This window comes from Meleagris gallopavo, chromosome 17, assembly GCF_905368555.1.
Source record: "Meleagris gallopavo chromosome 17, MGAL_WU_HG_1.1, whole genome shotgun sequence".
NCBI classification, from domain to species: Eukaryota; Metazoa; Chordata; class Aves; order Galliformes; family Phasianidae; genus Meleagris; species Meleagris gallopavo.
The window spans coordinates 3,991,987-4,016,159 of NC_139420.1; the positions used below are offsets into that span (position 1 = coordinate 3,991,987).

Below are 24,173 nucleotides of genomic sequence, written 5' to 3' on the forward strand. Positions count from 1 at the left end.
ATTCACAAACAGCAGAAATAAGAGAAATGTCTCTCATTTAGCCTTTGCACAGGGTCTCAGCAATCAGCTCTCAGACTAGTGAATGCAGAAGCAGTATCTAGAAGACTACAATGAGAAAAAAAAACATACACTCAAGTCTCACTTCTCTACTGTCTATTCTGACCCTAGTAGTCACCCTGAGCAGCAGAAACCAACACCACCACATGGATGCAGACTGGCTAGCTCAACTGTAATTGCCAAAAAAAAAAAAAAAGCAAGCATTTCTTGGGAGAAACACTGACATCTGCCCACAGGACAGTCGAGATGTCCTGCAGATGGAAGGCTTCAAGTATGAAACTCTGGCTCTAGGCGAAAACACCACCAGGTTTTGTTAACCCTACAGGTTTGTCCTCTGCTTGTACACTTTCTCTTGATATTCAAACACTTGAAGTTTAAACTACAAACATAAACGTCTGTATTTCATATTTACATATATTATGTATATATGTGAGATAGAGAAATCAAGTTGTACTATGATGAAATACATTAAAATCTACTGACTGACCACTGGCATCCGTATCATACATTCACATCACAGGAGTGCAAAGGCTGAAAAGCTGCTGGTTTGCAGCTGCTGATGGCATCTTAGTCCATCATCTACTGCTTTAGTCATTTCACTACCACTTGCTAATTACTAAATAACTATATTTCATTGAACTGGGTGCGTATGAGTATGACTTGTCTAGGAGGCTATCATTTTAGAAAAGTCAGAACCATTCTCACATTATTATTTTCAAGCCTGACCACACAGAAATTTAACATACAAACACTGGAACTGTGATAACATTCTGTCCCCTCTCATCACATGCTGGAATGATATTTTTCCTCTTGTATAAGGGAACCCAAGCAGTATCAGATCAAAATGCAAGCCTCACTTTGTATTTAATCAGACAAGAGATATTTCAGCTCCAACCTCTTTATTTCTCTCTCCAGCAAGAAGAAAAGGAGCAGAAAGTGCATATAAAGCGAAAGAATTGAACAACTAGTTTAAATAGAAATAAAAATACCTAGGCAAACACTCAGTGTAACCAACAGTTATTCCTTTATGTAAATTTGCTCATATCCGAATTTAAAGCTTAATTGAAATGATCCCATCAGGATTGCACAAGAAATGTACTAACTAGAGGTAAAACACAAGAATTAAGGTTCAGCACCTGAAAGGCTGGGAAGCATCATTCTGTCTCTAGAATGCAGAAAAAGCAAGCAAACTCTTACAGCTGCTGTTTCACCATCTCTGTTCCACACATCCACATCTGACAGTTACACCTCTACAGTGACACCATACTTGTGCTTCTGAGAGAATCTAAATATATTTATATATATAAATAGTTCTAAACATATTTCACAGCAGGATAGGGGTCCATTTTTCAGGGACTTGTGCTAAGTCTATCTCAGGCATGTACAACAGGTGGTCAGTGAAACCACTCGCTAGGTTTGTAAGCTACTGGGAGGCAGTGCTGCATGCTCTGTGCTGGGGCAGCAGTGCACAGCCAGCCTTCTGCATGCATAGCTACAGACACAGGCAGAGGATGAGCTGTCTCTCACTTGATCTGTTAATTAGAGGAGTGTTGCAGATAGACCGTGACAGGTAGGAAATGAAGGATAGTGTAGTGGAAAGAGTAATGTGGGAACAAGTCTAAGAACAGGCAGTTTTATAATGATGAAAAGGATTCAGCCCAAGTTTTTAATCACCTTGTCATACACTCCAGCATCTCTACCCTATATTATACAAGCTCCTCCACTCTGGACCTCCTGTTCTTAAACAGCTTGAAAGTGCTTCAGAATAGCTTGAAAACACAGCACTCAAATTTCTTCCCATTAGACAAGGCTGCTTATGCAAAGCTCTTTGCTTGGACAAGGAATTTGTGCTCCAGAAATCTGCCCCAACATCGTTACGACTGTCACAGGAGCCTGCCTTGGTGACACACTGATTTCAAGACTCAAACATTGCCAAATCACATTTAATCACAGATAACAATCCAAATGTTTAGAATGGAAAGCAACCCAAGTTTGGTTATTAATCGCAATTGGCTTTACTTGCCAGGAAAACTCATTTGGAATCTTAGAAGCAGCACTCTACTATTGGTGTTCAAAGCCATAGGCAACGTACCAGAAAATATGATCAGGTTTAAAAACCTCCAATCACGTTCCAGTTTTGTCCAAGATTACCTACCCAGACTGAATTCCACAGAAGTATCTTTTCTGTTCCGAATGACAAAGCTCTAAAACTGAACTAAGATGAGAAGAGTCTGCAAAATTATTATTTCTTTCCCTAGGACATAAGAACGTGGTCATATTGAGTTAAACCCAGTTTGTGTTTCTTGTTTTTCCATTTTATTTTGAAAACAAATAAAAGTAGAAAGTTACTTATTGAGTAACAGCTTTAGTACATATAGATGTTGGAGTGACGATTGTGATTTTTTTTTTTTTTTTTTCCATGTGACCGACTCATTTCCTTATGTTTGTATAAAGACTCACTCACTGCCATCCTCCTGCATTTTTTTCCCCCACTCTTTCATGTTTTTGACACGGAACCCATTGAGTGTTTGGCAGGAAGAGGCAAATCACGGAGACAATGTAAGTAGCCCAGGGGGCCCCTTAAGCACCATTTAAACAATTATCAAAGTAACATTTCTTATCCCTTGAAGCTCTTTTGGGCAGAGAACAACTGCACTCATGTTCACTTGCTCCTGTCACAAATCCCTTACATTTCGCCTTTGAATAGCTAGGATTTAAATAAATAGGCATAATAGAAGCGAATAGCAGTGAGATACGTGGAGGCAGGATATAATTATGCCACACAACAGGACAGTCTGAGATTTCCAGAACAAGGAGTCCCTGAGCAGTCTCATTCCCAGAGATGGCTGCAACCCCAGCTGAGACTTAGCCGTGCCTTGCTTAACACTGCACAGCCAAAGTGGCTCTTCTCAGCGAGTACTGCTACCTGCTGTGCTGTCGTGCAGTGCTATGCAAGGCATTCCCCAGAACAACGCCTTTTGATATTAGCTTTATATTTTTATTCACTGTTGCATACATCCTCAAACTACAATAACCAGTATTATTTTATACCTAGCTAACTGTAGATTAGCATACCTTAAAGTAACTGCGCAAGCAGAGAAGCGTCAGGCAATTCACATCAAGTAGGTAAGCAACCAGATCCTTCACAAAAATACTAATTGCAGTAGATGGCACATTCCCACCTGAAGGATTACTAATATTAAGTGTGATCTTGATTTTAAAGTTACTGCACATGCTTGGCCACAGCACATAAAGCTCAGGGGGTTTATAGTTTCAAACTCTTCTGCCCACGCACAGTGTTTTTAATGCGATCATTCCCAGTACAATGGTCTATCAGACTAAATTGCACTTGATTTTGGTGCAAGGAGGTACAGCCAATCACCCACAGGGAATCCCTGTAACAGTTAATAGAGTTGAATCTAAAAGAGCTGTGAAGACGTTTAGTGAGGTTCCATCTGAAACACTCAAAGTACATAAAATATAATCCAGAACATGCAAGCACCTTCTTGTAGAGTTACATCTAATTTTTATTTAAAATAAAGGCAAAGTTTACTAACTTTCATCACCAACTATGATGGAAGGCAGAGAGAACCCTATGAAATACTTGCAGAAATGATTTTTCCAGGAGGATTTTCCCCCCTCAAGAGCCAAACCTAACAACTCTCCATGCATTTTTTATTTATTTATTTAAGGCAACAAAAATCGTAGTACTAGCAGAGGAAAAGAACAGCTACTCCATCCCATGTGTTCAGAAAAGGCATAGGTGGGAACTTGAACAAATGCCAAAAATTCACGGGATCAGTTCAGCTTCAAAGGCACAAAGTTAGCACGCTTCATCTGTTATGAGGTCCCAGTTCCCATAAATGCTCATCAACAACACAGGCAGGGACTGCATCCCCCACTCAAGTATTTGAAATCTAATTGAGCACAGGTAGGAGTGAGAAGTGTTGAAGTAGCTGACAAAATTACGCATGAGCTGAAAAGCAAAACCCGTTATAAACCAGGTCACCAGACTTCGGGTTTATTGCTCTCTATCCACTACAATCATGACATATTTGCACAGCTACGACATTAGGTATATACTATGAATAAAAGGAATGCTAGAGAGGGTTTTATGTCAGTGTTTACTTTGAGTAAGAAAAACACTCTTGTTGCCATAGCAATGGACAAAGCACCCATTACCTGAGATGCTAGGAAAATTAAAGAATGCAAACCATAAATGACAGCGCTTTAGTCATACTTGAGCATCATGAAGAGAGGCAAGGCATATTAATTTCCGAACTCTTGCAGAGTTTCTTTACAGATCTTCTAAAGAATTAATATTAAAATTAACCAGCTGTCACTGTCTATAGACAGCAGATAAAGTCTTCTCTCTGCTATGTCAATATTTTCACCCAGCATTAACTACAATAGCTTTGTCTGAGACAGATAAAAATTTCAAGCAGTACCCTGGAGTCTTAGTAAACGGAGATTATACAGCTACTTCATGTATTTATACTCAGGCTAGACTGCTGTTTGCAGTGTCCTTTCTATGGTTTTGTACAGGTTGATTTAAGACACAGAAGGTCACCAAGGAATTACTCTGAAACACGACCAAGACCAGACCCTAATGGACTAGGCTGGAAGGTTGCTGATAGCGTTGTGAAGTTGAGCTCATTAAGGCTGGAACTACAACTTTCATGTCATCATGAGCACAGCAGTACCCAACAAGAAATCAAAACCCATTGTCAAGGATGCATGTAATGCACTTGAATGCCACTACTACATTACCTGCAAGGCTGCGTGACCCTGCTGACACTACAATTGGCCGGTGTAATTCTACCACTTTCCATTCTTATACCTGTTCTAAGCCTGTCTGTTTGGACCAGCTCTGTCCTCTTCACAATGCACTGAGTAGACAAATGAATTCAAACTATTTTTTCATCTACTCTCTCAGAAAATGTGCACTTACGTGTATGTAAGTGAACATTGTCCACTATCACTGACAGAGGCAACCAACCAACACCAGCTAAGTAAACACAAAATAGGTGTTTTGCTCATTCCCTTCTCTCCTGCAAAACTGTAATCAGTCTGCTAGGGAAGAGAAAAGAAGCTGGTACTAATGTGGTCTCATGAATGTCTTGTATCTAGAGATAAAAAGCAGCCTGTGAATATTCTCATTACTTTTGACAGGACTAAATTCGGGAACATTCCTAAGCGACAGCCTCCCACTGTGGATTGGTGTTTCCTTTCCAGAGGAAGGACTCTCTACACAGTCGGGGATTTTTCTAAGCTAGACATAACCTCAAGCAGAAAAACACTTGTGGTTGTATTTCTACAACCTGCTGAGACCAGGCACATCACATGACTGACTTCAGCAATTAACATCACATCATCTAAATGTTTAAAACTACTGCAAAGCAAGGCCTAAGCAGCCACGTACTCTACAGGAAAATTTACCCTCTTAACATGGGATCCACAAATGCCCAATATGCCAAATGAGGAACCCCACTAGCAGGTCAGCAACATCTGTGCCTTAATGACCAGCTAGAAGGCTGAACTGCCTTCTCCAGCACTCCTGGGGTGAGTGAAAGGCAACATATGACTTAAGACTGCCTGACACACTGGGCCATAATCTTTAAAACCAAGTTGTGATTCATGATCCACAGCTATTTATGTTGTCTAATGACTAATCAGAGAGGCTGAGGAACTGAGCTCTGGACTTCAGTGTTTAAATGCCACATATTCCTTTTTTAATGAGCCTCTCTTTCATACAAACAGCTCGGTCTCATCGCACTTTAGAAATCAAGGATTACATCCTAATTTGTAAGAAAAAGCAGTCTTTTTAAGCAGTCTGACAGCTGATAAGGCAGAGGGCCATGTCTGAAACATTTCTCCACTTACTCTTCCACAACACTCCCCAAGATATGAGCTCTCTTCTATTCTCTTGTCTTGCTGATTTAAGCAGCAAAATGAAAACCTAAAACAATGCTGCTGGAGATGATTAGACCGTTACTGCAAATTAACCCCCAGCAGCTTTGCTAATAGAAACATTTTGTAACCCACCAGGAATCAGACAAACAAACAAAACATGCTCAATTTCTTTTTAACCCAGTCTAATATAAAGCACAAATTAATCAGCTTCTCCGTGCAGTGAAAGCTTATAAAAATGCAACTTTCTTCTCAAGAGAGTATTACACATCCCAACATATCTCTCTGAAGATGAACACAGGACAGAGTGGGATTTAGAGGAAGCACAGGGCACCCCACTGGGCTCCCAAAGGAAATAGTGACAAAAATGAGGTCAGATGCTCTATACTTCTGTAAGAACACTCAGCATTCTTTAGAAATTAATTCCTGAAGCAGAACAGCAGTTCCCACCATCCTCATGTCTTTTGAGGAAGCTTCAACTGCAAAATACCATAAGAACATAAAAAACAATTCAAGTTCCTTGTGTATGTGCTGTCATGAATGAGGAGTGACACTCAGCCAAAAGGAACTGCAATCAATCTAGCAGTTTCCATCTTAAATAATGAGACCCACAAGCGCCAATAAAACAAATACAGATGAAAACAACAAGTTTTTATGGTTCTACTGGACCAAGTACCTTGGATTATACCCACATACCTCCCTCCCTCCTCACCCAAAAATTGCCACAAAACCCTGGGCTATGACTAGATGTCCCTTCCAGTATCATTCCAGCAAGCTGCTACTGCTTTTTCAGCTATAAAAGATGCACTGGGTTTTAAAGCTTTTCATATAATTTTACTCAGGAATACTAATTTCCATTCAGACCTACAGGTTCACACACTTTCTTGCTTATAGTGGCCTTGGACCCCAACAGCTTGTCAGATAATCATACTGGGGATTCCCAGGAGGTTCCCTAATGCATCACATCACAGCCTTTTTTCAAACAGCCAGCAAACATCTTTGTTCAACTAAAATCCACTCTCAGTAATATGAAGTTTCCCTCCTTAGTGCTGCTTTGGGAGGACTTCAGTTTATATGGTATGATCTTTTAATGAGCCACCATTGTTTCTAATCAGGCTAGTAATCAAGGATTTAATTCACTTTTGTAACTTGAGTAACACAAGTGGCTAATAGTCTAAACAAAGATTAAGGTGCCTTTCCTGATCTGTGAGCAGCCTTGCACATGCACAAGCTTTTTTTGGAGCCACGCTCTGCCCCACAACCAACCAGGGCATTTGGCAACAAGTGCTGCTGCATGTTTGGAAAAGACAGATTACTGCACTAGTTTGCTGAGACTGAAGGCTAATAAGGAAAGCGAAGTACTTCCAGGAGGAGGTTTTAACAAGACATTTCAGTGTAACATTTCTGAAATTTATTTTACACACAAACATTCACCGAAGATTAAACAAAAACTTCAGCCCCAGCTGCTGCAGAATCTATAGCTAGCCATGCTGTCAGACTGCCAATGCCCTGATGCCACACTTTTACTCTTTCCCTTTTATGGGCTCTTCCTAAGATAACCCCTATCAATTTATCCTACTTTTCCAATCAGTATATTAAGGAAAAGACTTCAAACCTACCAGCCTGAAGTGCAGAAGTCAATTTCACTAATGGAAATAGCTCTGAATTAGGCTGAAGGAACCCAGAATTTGAGAATGAAGGAACCCAGAATTTGAGAATGAAGGAACCCAGAATTTGAGAATGAAGGAACCCAGAATTTGAGAATGCACTGTGGAAGTGACCGCTTTCATGATACAAAGAAAATCCCTGCAAAGATCACACTATTTACTAAAGGTTTTTCTTGTTTTAAGACTTCTGCACAAAGCTCCATCTTACAGGCAGCTGATCAGGGTGTGCAGGACAATCTTTTTAAAAGGAAGGCAATAGCTTTTGATTCTCAGATTTCTATAAACTTTAGCATCACTGAACTTTACTACCCAGCTCCTGAACACAGCAGTATATGTGCATCTTCCCCTCGGTTTTAACAGATCTCAGTATCACCCAACGCTGCCTGCTGTCAATATTTATTAGGAACTGACATATAAAGCTGTCTCCACTGATCAGTTTAATAGCTTTTCTCACTGCATTTATCCTCTATCCTTCATCCAATCTGTAGATTATCACTACTAATTGTCCATTGTCTTAGGCTGATTTGATTGCTGGATAAAGGTAATTCAGGAACTGTTTATAACCTACAGTCCATTGGGTGCAGTTTGTTGCACTACAAAGATCTATAACAATAAACCTAAGGAGGGGACAAAGTATCCATTTTTCAACTCTTCTCTCTAATCAGGACAGATAACTTCACCCCCTTTCCCTTTACTTATCTTCCTCAGTGCCACCAGTAAATCAGCTCAGCACCCTCTCCAACTCATTAGAGCTCAGCTGCTGCCCAGCAGAGTAACACAAAGCATTCAGCACTCCCAATTTTTGTTTTGGCCCTGCGCTGTACATTACTATCCCAATTCAAATGTAGTATATCATGCCATGGAAAGACAGATGGAAAGATCCTTTAATGTCTGGAAAAGTATTTTGAACTATAGAACAAAGCCAGCAATGCACACAGGCCGAACTTTTCAAAGCTGCCTAATGCTTTCAGTTCACTGGCTCCCCAGCACTACAAACAGAAATTGAGTGGCCAGATTCCCAGTAACCTTCAAATATCTCAGCTTACACATGCATTTCTTTCTGAAAGTTAACCTCACAAGAATGACTTGTTTTCAGTACGTTATGATCTTTCCATTATTTGTAGCCTGCTGGGTGTGAGGGAGGTTCACAGAAGCATTCAGGAACAAGGTCTCGCCCTGAGGATTTTGCTTTCTAATCCCTACATACAGTATACACAAACCATGACTCAGATTAGAAAAGCCTGAATACACAGCAATTGGTGAAGTGACAATCAATCAATGCAGCCCTATGGAATCCAGCGGTGTTAACTTACAACAGCTCCAGGAAGTGCACAGAAGACTTCAGTGATCTGTATTTTAGGAATTTATAGCTTTTTTGTTTTGTTTTTCTGTCCTGTGCTGTTTTACAGTCTACAGAAGTTACAACGATGCTGCCTTATTTCTGTTCAAAGTCTACCCAACTTCTAGAAGTAACACGAGTTTCCCTTACTGAGCAGTCAATACTCAGTGCAATCCACCTCTCCTTTGGGGGCCCAGACATCCCTCCCACTGGTAGGAATACAGCACAGTGATACTTCCCTTCTTCTCTATTTCTTCACTTCTATTAAGATTTTCCCAGTCGCTCTACCACTGATAATATATGGCAAATCCAAAACCCCTTTTATTAGAGGAAGTTGAAGTCTGTTAGGAACAGGATTGACACTCCTGAGCATAATGCCGACCAACTTGCTCACATTTTGTGATAAGCATATAGAAAATACTTGCAGAGACTTCAAAGGTCACCTCAGCAGGAAAGGGCTGTGGGAAAAACTCAGATCTTGTAACTTATCAGCATTGTTTGAACTGCTTTCACAACAGCTTGCACTGACTAGATGCATGGGAGGAAGACCTGTTTATTCAGACAGTGCTCCTACTGCGTTAATGTACTACCATGCATAATTCACTTCATTCCCTGTCATGTTAGTCATTTTCTTTGACTTTACTGGTGTTCTAAGGCTGATAACTGTATGGATACTGTAACAGGCTTCTGAATTAGATACAATTTAAGAACAGTTTCAATTCCACTGATTTGAGGATATGAGGTCATTTAGACTAGTCTATTTCACTTGTGCCAGAGAAGATTTGTAGCTATTCTTTTCCTAAAGCAATGATCACATGTTGTTTACTTCAGCACTAGGATGTTGCAATACCTCAATGAATACTATACAAGAAGCAGAAAATAAACCCACAAAGCCTGAGGATAGTGTGTGGTGTGTTTTTCTTTAGGATGATTAAATGTGAATGCACGTCACAGGATGTAGGGATCGCTGTGCTGGGAACCCATGAACACGAGAGGATGCAGCCCTACATCTAACCAGGCAAGTGGCCACAGAAAAGGTTAAAGCAGCCCCCAGGCAGAACCAGCATATGCGCTCACTTCTCCCTGGTTGTTGCAGTCCACTGCTCTTTCCTGGGAGGTATCAGCACCTCGTGGGTTGCTGGGTCACATCCAGGAAGTTTTTACTGAAAAGAGAGATTTCAACCACAGAATCAGGGAACTGAACTGAGTTTTTCAGACCTGCTACCAGCACTCGGTCACTGCCTCATGGGACATCAGCAATGAGCAGTGGGCACCAGCTGTCCTTTTCTACAGCAGGGTCAGGTAAGCTGTTAGAACAGTTTTTGTTGTTGTTGTTGTTGTTGTTTTGGTTTGGTTTGTTTTTTAAAAGGAAAATAATGCCAAAAAACACCACTACACAACACCATGGAATAACTCCTTCATGCCTACCAAAGCTTCCACTTGATGCCTCAACTGCACAGATCAGCATCTTCAGTAGACATGAAATTATAACATGCCTGCAAGACAAAGTTTTCAAAACTGACAGCTGTTTTGGAATATTGACATTGCTTTGAGATGTACCACAGGACTGATTTGCTTTCTAAAAATCAGTGTCATCTAGTATGCTTTCTCCTCTCTCTCAAAGAGGAAAGAAAAACAAACACCACCTCTCCACCTCCACTGGAAGTTAGCAAAGAACTTAAAATCTTCATTTCTTCCACCTCTCATGTCTTTGTGTCTTGTTCAAAATGAATTTTAAGCCAAAAAAAAAAAAAAAAGCAAATCTTTTTCACCAGAAGTGTTTCAACAAGAAAACATGGCCTGAGCTCAGCATTTACGATAACACAGAACAATCGATATACCAACAAATGTCAGACTATTTACTTCAAATAAATCAGTTATCTGTTCTCAAAACCAAAAATAATTCATTTTGTCCATAACAGCAAGTGACACTACTGATATCCCATATACCATTTCTGTACAACAGAGAGAAATCGTAGCTCTCAGCATGCTAATGCAATCCTTGCCTAGGCAGATTCATTTCAGAGCAAAGAAATACATCATCAGAGATTGCAACAAGCTTGTTTCATCTTCAACTCGCTTTTCAGGAAGATAAAGACTGAAACAGACCTTCAAAGGGTGATTCCCTCCTCTCCCATCCACCCAGCAAATATCCAGTTCATTGCCTTTGGATTTCTTCTTTCACCACAGCTATGCTTGTTATGTGGAATAGTATTCTGTTTCTACTATTTCATGAAAAAGGATTTTCAATAAAAAGATAAGCAGCACAGTCAGAAAAGACTTCTGTAACGGAGGTTTCACTCAGTAAACAGGTGTCTGAGAGATTATCTCACCAACTTAACCAAAGCTGCAAACATCAGAATGATTCTGGGATAACTAAAATCCCCTTTTTTAAATAAAAGCCTTTTATCTGCCAAGCGATGCTTCCTGCTCTAAAGGCTATTCTCCTTGGTAGTTGTCAACTATGTATTAATCTAATTCATATAAGCCTTAGAAATAAATACTTTCATGTGTAGAATCTTTTGGGAAACTCTGATTCCCTGAGGCTTTAAAGAGCAATTGTTATTTATCACCGTGGAGATTTCCCTTGAATTCAAAGCCTGGTAACCAAAAGAAAAAGAAAAATACATAAAATATCTCAGTGATTAACAAGTTTTCTAGTCTGTCATCCTCAAAGGATTTCCATTTCATTGATAGGGAAACTGCTATAAGAAGGAAATGAAACTGATCTGACCCAGTAGGGTGTTTCTTATGTTCAGAGGTACTGCTTTCACCATACCTGCCCAAAATAATTGCAGTTATTTCTAGCAGTCCTTTACAATCAATGGCAATATCAAACGCATCAGGATTTATTTCAAAGGATATACATATTGGCAATGACAAATGATGCTTAACCATAAGGAGGCAGTTAAACCCCTCTCTAAAGAGTTCTCATAACAAAACCCACTCTGTGTGGGAGAGGCAAAGCACTGTCAGAGCACTTAGAGAAAAGCAAGTAAATGAAATTTTGCTAAATTTAAATTATGCCTATACAACAAAAGGCAAGTTTTAAAAGCTCTGTAAAACAGAGAACTTTCCTGGTGCCTTACTGTCTGTTATTCCACAGAAATGGCACCACTAAAGCAGCAAGTTACCATATTCTGTATTTTACTGCATGATATTGACATGTGTTAAGTGGCACGGGATACATGTTAAAAGACTCCTAGTGACAGAGGCTTTCAAGTCCTCTTCCCAGTGTTCAAGAAGGAAAACAAAGGATTCCAATGATTAGGTGTAATATTCACCTGAAGAAAAATACGCAATGTGGGCAAACACTAAATTGATTTAGATTTGCCCACTACCCCCAAGAATGCTATCACACCAGAAACAGGAAAAAACAATCAACTATACCTGAGTATGAACTGATCCACTGTAGAATTGTTGGCAATTGTCACATAAACGTTCACAACCTCTCCTTGTTTGACAGGCTTTGAGGGCAGCCAGACGACGATGTTACCATCCAGCCGTAGCTCTGTTAGCTGAGAAGTTTCCTGGCCTCGATAGAGGCTGATTGATCCAATCCGCTGTAAGTGGGACATGGTTTCATCCATGCCATCTTTTCCTGGCCGGATAGCATTTCCCTTCCTTACATCCTCAGCAGTACACTCTCCCTTCTCATCTCCTGGTTGGACAGTGTAGTAAAGCTCCACAGGGCTCCCTTCAGAAAGATCAAGTGGCTTCTTACGACCTGTGACAACGGTGGGGGGGTTAAACCAGCCTGGCAGCAGTTCCAGCTCTGCCACACACAGCCCCAGGTCCCCCTTCAGCCTGCAGCTGCCTCTGACTTCCCGCGTCTCTCGGAAGGCGAACACCCGCAGGCAGGGCAGCCTCTCCGTCGTGCTATAGTCATCCCAGTCCCTGCCCACAATGTAGAACAGGACCTGGACTTTGGGCTTGCTAGGGTAGATTTTGTCACTCATTATGTAGGCCTTAAGTTTCCAGTTATATGTGAACTTGTTAGCAGATCCAAAGAAGCTGGAAGTTATCATCAGGTCCTGGGGCACAACTTGTTCAATGGAAAAAGGTCCATAGCTGGCGTTTAGCACAGGAGGTCTCTTGGCTTTATACGGGAAGAATGATTCCACCCTAGATTGCAAACTGGAATTTCTCATGAAGTCTTGGTTGGCTTCTTTGAGGAAGAAAGAGGTCTCTGCACTGAAGATGCGGTAGCTCACAGGTAGGTAAGTTGGTGAAGAAGAAAATCTCTGATTATTGTCCAAGAGCCCTCGACTTTCTGCCACTAATAAGAGAAAAGGTGACGTTGGTTAGATCAAATCTGCTTATAGGCTCAAAGAAATGTTTATTACAAAGTTACGCGGAGCTAACCAAGGAGCCAGGGACTATCATTAGATGCAAAAAAAATACATACCATGTAGCTAAATGTTTAGATACAGCCAATTCTTTTTTGCAGTATGTACACAAAAGAAAAGCAATTCAGACTTCAATGCTACCTTGCACTGATCATAGGTTTAGTTTTGTTACACATCCACAGCTGATTGTTTCCACCAACATTCAGACAGCAGAACTGAAGCAGTGCACTTGTGCCCCTCTAAATTTAGGCTGACAGTCAGTATTTCCCCACCACCTGGAAGTAGGAGGAGGAAGGTTTGCACAGCAGAATCAATGGCTGTCCCAATAGCCATTTTACACAGCCAAACTGCAGCAGTGCTTTCCTAACACACAGGAAAAAAAATAAAAATAAAAAAATCACATGGAGGAACTGGCTTTGCTGCAGAAGCTCTTTGAACATTGACAGTCATCTGGATGAGAAATTAACAGATTACTTTTCACTCCTACACAGTGTCTCATCTCCCTAACAATAGACCAAACAAACATGCAAGTTAGCACACACCAGTTCTCTTACATACTTGCCACAAATGGGAGCCAAAGCTTCCCAAAAAGCAATTCACAAACAAACAGGGTGTATTAAACTACTAGCAGGGCCATTTTCCCCACCATACCAACCCTCCCCCCCCCACCCCTTTTAAACTTCACTCCTGCCTATGCAGTCTTCCTATTCACTCACAGCACACCTATGGTACGCGGCACGTCAGTAAGGTGCACTGAACCTCAGCTCCCCCAAGTCTGCTCATTGCTACCCCTGTAATGAGCTCTGCCAGGAAATCAAAGACAGTTTTCGCTCTACAGCCAAAAACAGAAATTGCTTTTCTAAGAACTGACACATCCCATTTTATTCTCTTCCTCTGTCAAGAAACCTTGCCCTTGCACTACTATTTCTAGCACAAAATCTACACCTTTATAGGTTTATATTGTCAGTAAGCCAGCTTTCTAAATTGTTTGATCACACAGATCACAGGCTGGGAATATCTCAACAAGTCTTTACATATGTAAAAAGTTTGTTTATTACATACAAAAACTACGTATGTTTCAATAAATGTAATAATGCATGCATATTACATGTTTATATTTGTATATTATATATAACATGACTTATGTCTGTTTTATACACACATGAAACAGACATCAGTATTATAGCACACACTGGCCCAATTTGAGATTCAGCTAAGTACCAAACTTCATTTGACCAAAATGCTGTTAATCTTCATAGTAGGCAGATAACATACACTGATGTCAAAGAAGATGAATGAGAAAATTACCTACTTAAAGTAGATAAGAATGGAGGACAGCCTTATATACAACACGTGGATTACTTAATACTCACAGCCCCTCTTCCTAGCTCATTATGAAGAGATTAATTGTAGGTACAGAGAGTAATTGAATGAAAGCGCATCTAGTGCTAGACCATCTTTAGGACTTAAAAATGGACCCTGCCCTCAGACAAACGTCAGTTCCTATGTCCTTGGGGAATCCCAGAGTCAGGATTTAAGGTTCTGTATTCATTTACCACTTTAAAGAAAAGCAACAGTAAAGACATCGCATCTTGCTCAGACTTGACTGAAAATCAGCAACATCTGAAGAGCTCTTAAAAGCCCATTATGTCAGCTTTCCTACAAGGGTCAGTGGGATTTTTTGCAAATAATAGATTCACTGCCCTTCTAGCTGCTAGCATGCTAATTATCCAGTCAAATTTAATTAAACGTTTGCGAGTAATAAATAATCAATATCTGTCATTACACCAAATGGCTGCTGCTGACAGACAACTTCACTGCAATCTTGTTGAGCATGCACACAGCAGTGTACACTGCCACTACTCAGGAACTGAATAGCTTTGGAAGGCAGGTGTGAACAATTAAGGAAAAGGGAACAAACATGAAGGAGGGAAGAATCAGAACTCTCAGTGAAAATACCAGCACAAAGTGAATTGCTAGCACAACATCTCTATCAAGTAGAACCACGTGTATAATACAACACTGGTTTAGCACAGTTTCAATCCTATAGGGCTCTATCCTTTGGCATACTTTTAAATTTTGCTGGAAAGGAATTTACAGGTGCCACTCCAGGTAAGTTCTGCTGAAGAGGTTCTCTAGAACCTTAGCTATTGCTACCGAGGGAATACCTTTGGCTTCCATAATTCTGAAAGAAGCAGAAATAGAAATAAACCCAGCAGGTTGCAGAGATGAGCAAACTTCTGATTTCAAAGGGCTGTTATCAGGATGTATGCTTGAAACTCAGCAGCTGTTTTCCTGCCGTTCCCAGGACTTTATATTAATATATAATGTATATTTATATTATGCTCAGACTGACAGGGGTCTCACTTTTTCATTTACCCTAAATCAATCATATGCATAAGGTATGTAGGACCTGACCCAACATTAAGGAAAACAATCATGCAACTTCCACTTTGGTAAGCTGAAGGACAACAGCAAAATTTATTTAACCAGAATGACGGGGGAAAAAAAAAAAGCTTTGCTTCTTTATCATAGTCCAAAGATTTCCACCCACTGTCATTTTATACTTAATGGAGTGCTATAATTGTATAGCAATGGCTGTACTTTAGACAATCTATTTAAACACTTCAAGCCTTTTAGTGATAAAACTGGTAGTGCTTTACCCTCATGTACTGAATAAGAGTCGCAAATTGTCCAGAGATGAAGTCCAGCATTGAAGAGATAAAGAATCATCAAACAAAGCTACTATTAGACAAGAACAAAACGTTAAGACTTATAAGTAATTACTCCTTCGTATCAACCTTGTGACTTTCTAATCCTCCTTTTGGCATCTCATGCTTCTGCAGCACTTCATCAAAACCTAACAAGGCATCTGCTAAACACATCACTGGCTCCAGTGTAACAAGCCAGCTCAAATTTCTGTAACCTAGCAAGTCCATTATTGGAGATGGATATGACATGGTGAATTTTGATCTGAAGTATTCTTTCCTGGATACCAGCATCAGAGGAATTTTATTTTGGGGAATTTCACATGGAGCTGAAGCACATGGCTGCTGGATTCACTGGAACAGAGACAAAGGCTTAATATTTTTAAGCCATCCTTTTATGCGGTTGGTTTGAAACAAATTTCTTCTGAAGAATTAGGAATTTAGAATGTGGGTGGTAGGTCACCAGCCAATGGCCACATATCATCAGTGACTGAAGTCTGACAGCCTTCAAGGAAACCATCTGCCCATTCTGCAGCCAGAAGACTCCAAGCCAGAGAAAGTTGGACAGAAGCAGAAAATATTTCTCTATGCACAGGAGAACTGATGTGAGGATCGATCTGCCCCTTGTATAGCCCTCAAAAAGGCACACTTACAAATATTTTTTCCAGGAAACAAACGATATGAAAACAGATTGACAAGTTCCCATGTGTTCTATTACCCCAGCCACATCAGTACAGCTGAAGCTTCAACTAGGAATTCCAAGGCAGGATCTTTGTCTCCCTTTTTATTACTGCTTTACCCTCTGAAATGCCCTTCTGTACCTAAACGTATCTGTAACGGAATGTTGCAACATACTGATTTTTTTTTTTTAAACCCTAATTTCATGCCATTAGACTTTTCAACAAAAACTAATATTCCTTATTTACAGCACTACACCAAATGTGTAGAAACTTAAGCTCTCCTTCTATTATGGATCCCCATTTTCATGTTACCCCTCCACATAGAGATGCTATTCTTACTATCAGGTTATTATACCAGCCATCCTCTCCTATCTGTGACTTTCCCCTGGTCCAAACCTGTCCATGCAACAGCAGGACAATTGCATATTTCAACTCAGCAAATGCAGAATTGAAAAAGAATACAAGTAGAAAAGATACACTTCAACCAGGACATTTCCTTTACCACAAAACATGAACAGCTACGCTTGCCTGTTCATTTTTCCCTACTTTTCTATATTGGCACCACACTTTATAGTTGCAGCAAGTAATTTTCTTAGAACTACAGCTCAGCAAATACTGCAAGAAATAAGTGTCCAAAAAAATTCATTTAGACTTCAGGATGACCTTAGTTGTACTCTCATACTTTCTAGAAGTTCAGAAAAGAGAGTTCAAAGGATATTTTCCCGTTAGAAAGGTAGGCTGGAACTTAAAATAGTAATAATTATTACTATGAATAAAAAATAAATATCAAAGAAACTCAAATTAAAGGTGTGGCACATTTTTAACTATGAGGTTTGATTAACCACTGCATGAGTAACAGTTATGGGTAGGAATATTGGCTTGCCTGTTTCTAACTATCAAGACTGGATTCATGTCTGAAAGATAAGTTTTTTCTCAGCTCACTTAGGCTTTAGCTGTCCCTATACTGAAACACTAACACTCCTTCCTGGTTTAAAATCTATAGATCTACTACCATTCAAAAAAATCAATTGGAAAACTGACATGACAAGGTAATTGCAGAAGCCATGTTTTCTATTTCTCATGCTTGCCCATCAGATATGCTTTTTCATCCAGTGAGAGAACAGAGAGGCTCTTTGACTAATTGTACATCAGCAATGTCAAGTGTCAAATGCTTACAGTGAATGCTTGAGACCAATTTGTGAAGTTAAAAATAAACTGTGGAAACAAATCTCTCAAAGAAATCCATACAGTGAACATGTTTGAGGAAAATTACAGTCTAGTCACAGATATTCTGTGAGCACCTAGAGAGGGCAATTTCATCAAATAAATGATTGCTAACCATTTTCTCAGGTTTTTTTAGAATCCAGGTTTCATTAAACTGAGACCCAAAGTCCAAGTATAAGTATATAATTGCAGTGCTTTTTTGATTGACTTGGAACAGCATATTCCCTATTCACATATATGAGAACAGACAGACATATTCAAGCCCAGGCAGAGATGAAATTTAACCTAGCCTAGATTACAGAACTCAATTATGCAACATCAGATAAGGATTGTCAGGAGACAATATAATCAGTTTTTATGTACAAATTCCCTATTTTATTTCAATATGTCAGAATACCTGATTTCACTTGGTTTACTGTTAAGTAAAAACTACAGTAGTATTCCATTAAATATGTTTCTCTGATGTACCAAAAGCATATCCCTAATGAATCTGTCTCCTGTATTTCACAACAGCCAAAATCTTCAGTAAATCTCAGACATTCGTAGATTAGCACAAATAAACACACTTCATGTATTTTTCTCCAGCAGAAGCAGAACAGTCATTTCAGAACTGTTAAGGAATATGACAAAAGTACCTAAAATATTGAATGAAGATACACCACTTCATTCATTAGAAGAATGAAGATACTGCACTTCTTTAACATTAAAAAGCCAAGGGAACATTCAACGACATTAAGTGACAGAAATTCAAAGTAGACAGAAGAAAATATCATACACTCATACACCCTGTGATTAGATGATGGAATGCATGGCCAGGGAGGAAGGTACGGAGCCTAAGAACTAACCAAGATGTGAGCTGAGGACTGGCATGTTTGGAAAGATGCAGGCTGGGGTAATAACATTAACTCTGAGAAAAACCCCTTGTTTTGGAGTTTATCTATTAGAAACCAGGATTAGATCTCTGCAGTACAAGGCATTATCCAACATCTGTTAGGTTGCTCCATTTTCCTCAGGATTACTGAGGCTACAGGCACATGTGTACAACACAAATATCTGTTTTGTGATGCAAAGCCTTTTCACAAACAAAAATTAAATTTAAAGTCTAACTTGGAAACAAAATGAAAACTTTCAGGAAACCTTACAGTAGAAGTGCAGTTCCAGTCTTTTAGGTGCAGCCTGAAAGCTTCCATTTTTGATGCTCATAATTCTATACATTACCATTGGTTGAAATAATTCCAAAATATCCATGTATTGCAAACCAATCTTCTCTATCACCCTCAAGCCACACAACTGAGACATGTTAGTCAAAGACTGTCAGACATTAGAGATTGAAGTCTATGTACTTGTTTTCTCAGAACGGCTGATGACCTTAAAAGCCTGTAAAACCATCGTATAGATGCAAAGGTCAGTGAAGGCTTCACAAATAACCCCCACTGCCAGAGCTGACATTACCAAATGCCTGTACTGCTGAGGCCTTCTGAGTGTTTAAGCTACTTTATTGTTTAGAATTGATGATAAATATCTGGAACCAAATATCTGCTAGAGACAGCTTTTGTTGAGAGATAAGGTACTAAAACCTTCCATACAGACACCATTTATGTGCCCAGGTCTTCATCCCCTTACCAGTAACTGCAAATGTCAGTGTCTCGAGAGCAACACACAGTAGGCAAAATGTCATCCAACGGCCTTTCCTTACAGCCCTGTTTGTCTCATTGTGGTCAACTCCGTGGATTTGGCGTTCATTCATTGTGTCAGCACTACAAGTCCAAAGCAAATAACACTTAAGCTGATTGTATGCGATAGCTGTAGAAAAGATTCAGGATACTAGTTTATTCCCAGTTTTCTCAAAACCATGATGGCAATAGGAAAGACCTGCAACCCAGTTTCTCTAGCTAAGAAAGAAGAGGAGCTACCACTAAGTTTGGTTAATTTATGATCAAAACCAATACTGAATTTATCAGAAGACCAGTCAGACCAAGCACTGACTAAAAAACAGCAACGACACAGGAGAAGTGACATAGAGGTAGCCACAAAGTCCAGAGGAGTAGACAGTAGTCAGCTTTTCCTAATGTAACCAGCAACTTTCCAGAGATCTGGATTCTGCTTTTACACTGAAGACACTGCTAAAGATGTATCATTTTTGAGGGAGTACAACTATTTGAAAGACAAGTCTTTGTAGAATGCCTCAAGTGTAACTCAACAAGATGGTGCATAAAATCCCCCCCATGAGATTCTGAGCCTGTGGTCAGACCATCACAGCGATCAATTGCATTCATATTTCAGTAAAATAAATAGACTAAAGCGTTGCAGAAATGGGGACATGCAAATTACAAACACTGGACAAATTGCTTTGGCCTTGGCATTGTGCCAGTCCCTTGTCCCGTGTCTTTCTCTTGTTTAATAGCACTGCGCTTTCTCTGCTGCTTAAGTCTTTGTTAGATGCTGATAGGCATCACTCCTCTGTTTAGACATTAAATTGCTTTACACAGGCTCCTTGTTTAAAAAGAGATTAGAATCCTAGAGTCTGAATGGTGTAATTTGCTCAGCACTTTCCAGGGCCACAAAAATCAACAAGAACTGAGAGTAAAAGCTCAGCGTGAGTAGTGCTCAGATCTGTGCAGGACGGAGCTGTCAGCTACACAGGTGTGAAAGAGGACAGAGGATTCCATGAACGAATTACAATGCTTTTTTCCCTACCATTCAGTAAGAAAAAAAAAAAATAGTTTTTCTTGTTAAGTAGGTACATCCTGAGAAGCCAATTAAAAATAAAATGAGAAAAACAACAGGACTCTGCAGTACATTGGTGCCAAAAGCACACACTGAGATTTAGTCTCCATTGTGCTCTGCATTACACAAATATAAAGGATATTACTTAGAGAGCTACGTATAACCTGATAGAGAATAATTCTATGGTTAAAACGGGAAAAAAAAAAACCATCACCACAGTGTATATGGGAATCTTTCCCACTACACAGATGCATAACTGAAGCACAGAGCAACTGGACTGAGTTTTCCAGGAGTTCTCATCAAAGCTGAGCAGAGCAGTCAGACAGCTTTTGACTAGCATGTTTTTATCCATAAACACAGCCCTTCTGTTTTCAGACCTAAAGGATGGGTTGATAACGAACATGCAAGATGCATCCAAAACTTCTGGACAGCAGTTTCATTTCTTTGATAGCTCTTTCTCTAGATAAACCATCATAACAAACACACACAGGAGCACTGATAACTGCCTAAAGGAAAGTGACTTAGATTAGCAGTAGTTTTAAATTGCCTTCAATAAATCATTCGGCTTCTCATTTTATGGTCTTGAGGGGCTTCCTTTTCAGAGGAACAAAGATGTTATTAGCAAAAACCTATTTCTATCATCCTACCCAGTACTTGTTGTACAGCTACTTGTTTTGTTTGCCTTAAATTAGGTCCTAAATCTGCAAAGCTGAAGCTTTTCTACTTATGTTTCAATTTTTAAGATCCACACACAGGGTCACATGGAGAAAAAAAATCTGACTGCCTAAAGTAGTGTCGCACCATATGGCAGCTGCACTGCTTTTGCATTCTGGGGAGATACACCTTGGCAGACAGAAATCCAGCCAGCTGCATTTGGCAAGCGAAGCAGGAGAGAAAACAGTGTTGCACCTCAAGAGCATCAGGTTAAACTACCAAAGGAAGTCTGAGAAGGTAATACAACGTACAAGTCATGGTGAACGCCTGAAACTTGGCAAGACAGTAACAAATGCCTCTAAATTACACTCCAGTCTGTCAAGTCTTAGTGGAGATCTACGAGCAGTTACCTCTCCTCTCTAGAGCCTATAAACATCCATGTAAATTTGAAGTAAAAATATCTCACTTGTGACAAAAATGACCGCAGCAGTACTTAGATTAACTGATGCAGAACTTCACTCACAAGTTATCTCTAATGCCTAACCAATGTAGTTTTGTTTAAGGTCAGAACAATAACTGTATGGGGCACTAGAGCTCCAAATCCAGCCCTCACAGATTACTTTTCTAGTTGCTTCCTGAAAGGAAAGTTTAATATTTGCAAGAGAACTTCATGTGAGATGAAAAGACAACACTTGTGCCAGACTGCACAGGGACAAGGAAACTTGGAACAGTAACAGATAGAACACATGCATATTTTTAATACTTACGTGTAATGCTGAAACTTAACATATTGGAATATCCCACTACCTTGGCTACAACTCCGCTAATCATCTCCATTTCAAAAACGCAATAAGGATTTATGAGGAGATTAACAGAGAAATGAGGCTGGGTTTGGGGGACAGCTTTGCCCATTCAGGAAATGAACTCAGTGTCACCTTTAACCCTTTAAGTAATTCTTTGTCACCGAGAACAAAGGAAGCTCACCATACCAGAACTGCAGTGGGACAGAAACCAAGCAGAAACCTATCTGGTTAAACACTGTCTGAGGGACTAATTAAAAGGGATGGCTAAAGCACTGGTTTTATTGTGGTCATGGCATCTTTAAGAGCTCCTTTTAAGATGATATCACCTAAAAAGGTGACCTTTTTGCAGTGCCTATTCCTCAGAATTGTTGCCTTTCCCCCTTCTTTCCAAAGGTCCCTAGCAAAAGAAAAAGCAGCAAAGGGAGGAACTGCTACTGGAAACAGCACTAAGTCTGAGGAATACTGGGTGGACAAAACAGCACCAGAAATAGCCTTGAGTACAACCTGGTTTGCAGCACTGTTTCAGAGGCAAACCAATAACCTTGTCTCTGTGGGTAAGCAGAAGAAATCTGTGGCATCCAACCTGCCAGTAACCTCAGACACCAGCACATCAGGTGCTAGTGACACTGATAACAAGCTAAGAACAGCATCAGCTTCTCTGTGCTGTAGGAACTTTGCCCACAATCTCAGCTTTTCTACAAGAAATGCTCCTAAGACAATTACCTCCAAAAGCAATGCTGGGCTTGGACACCAGTTTTACCATTCTTACCTTGCTGTTGCTTCTTTAAAGTCTTTGGCAAAGATTAATGATCATGATGGACGAGACTTTGTTATGCTGAATGCCACAAAATTACACAGACCCCTACACTGCCTTTCTAACAGGTTGAATGTGTCATGCTCCTAAAGTGTTGTTGCTCAAGAATTGGCAAGACCTCCCTTGCAAGTCAATGAAATAGAGCCTTGTTATGCATTTATGTCCTATTTTTGTTCTTTCCTAATGTAACTTACCAACCTCCTTTCTCCCCCAAGTCCCTGCCACAGATTCCTAATTCAACTTAACACACAAATATCTCCTACAGTTTTTTTTCCTAACAGGTGCAGTCATTACAGATAATTTTTTTTTTCTTTTCCTTTCTTTGAAAAGCATCTTCATTCAACCTGGCTCTCATGGGAAATTAATGAGTGCTCACTGAATATATTTACATAAGATCTCCTTAGGAGTTATGCTATTAAACATTAGGAGTGTTTTAATCTGCTCCCTAAGGGCCAGGGAAGCTGATGTGGCTGGCTAACAATGTCTCAATACAATGAACACTGTCCATTCTCGCTACTGACAGCGCTGACTGCACTCACACTTTTGGCTTTGCAAGTGTGCAGCACCCACCCCACTGGCACCAGTGGCAGAGGAGCAAGCAGCAGAGGAAGGGGCTACAGCTGAATAAAAGCAACCAATTTAAATCAGAAACATTAAGGGCTCTATTATCAGCAAGACCAAGGCATACTCCAAGCCCAAGAAGCTGCAAAAGCCTGGCTTTGGGTATAGCTACACTCCCTGCAATGGGTGGCCCATGAGCCCCCACACAGGCAAACCCACTGCTGGGCAGTGCAAGCTGCCCGTACTAACAGAAAGGAAGGGAAGCTTCTTGCACTCCTATGGTAACACAGGCAATTCAGTTGCATGCTTCTGGATGCCCACATGTACACTCCCACTGATCTACACTGGGCCTCAACTCTGATTCTCAGACTGTGTTCTCTGAAAAGCCTCTCTGCCTTAAGAGCTTCATCACTGACCACAAAAGATAAGAGTGCTTCACAAGTGAAATTAAACCTTCAAATTCAGGTTCTCAGTGCATTCTGCAATCATGGTTCAGCCTATATTACTTGATATGGACTTCCTTAGAGCTAATAAAATCCTTTTGCTAGTTCTGATTTACATCAAAAGAAATGAACAACATTTGTATGCAAAAATAGTATTACCATAGTGATAAATACATACTTTGCATGTAGAAGCATACACACAACGTGTATTTCCTTTTCCTTCCTGTATGATGTCAT

The 24,173-nt window shown here is 40.0% G+C and overlaps 1 protein-coding gene across 1 annotated transcript in view; it reads right to left on the reverse strand.

Moving 5' to 3' along the window:
- The window catches only part of TMEM132C (transmembrane protein 132C), a 180,995-nt gene that overhangs the window by 117,669 nt on the left and 39,153 nt on the right, over positions 1–24,173 (reverse strand). Inside the window, exon 2 of the mRNA XM_085238846.1 lies at positions 12,364–13,252. Coding sequence (XP_085094972.1) covers positions 12,364–13,252 — 889 coding nt within the window. The remainder of the gene's footprint in view (positions 1–12,363; positions 13,253–24,173) is intronic.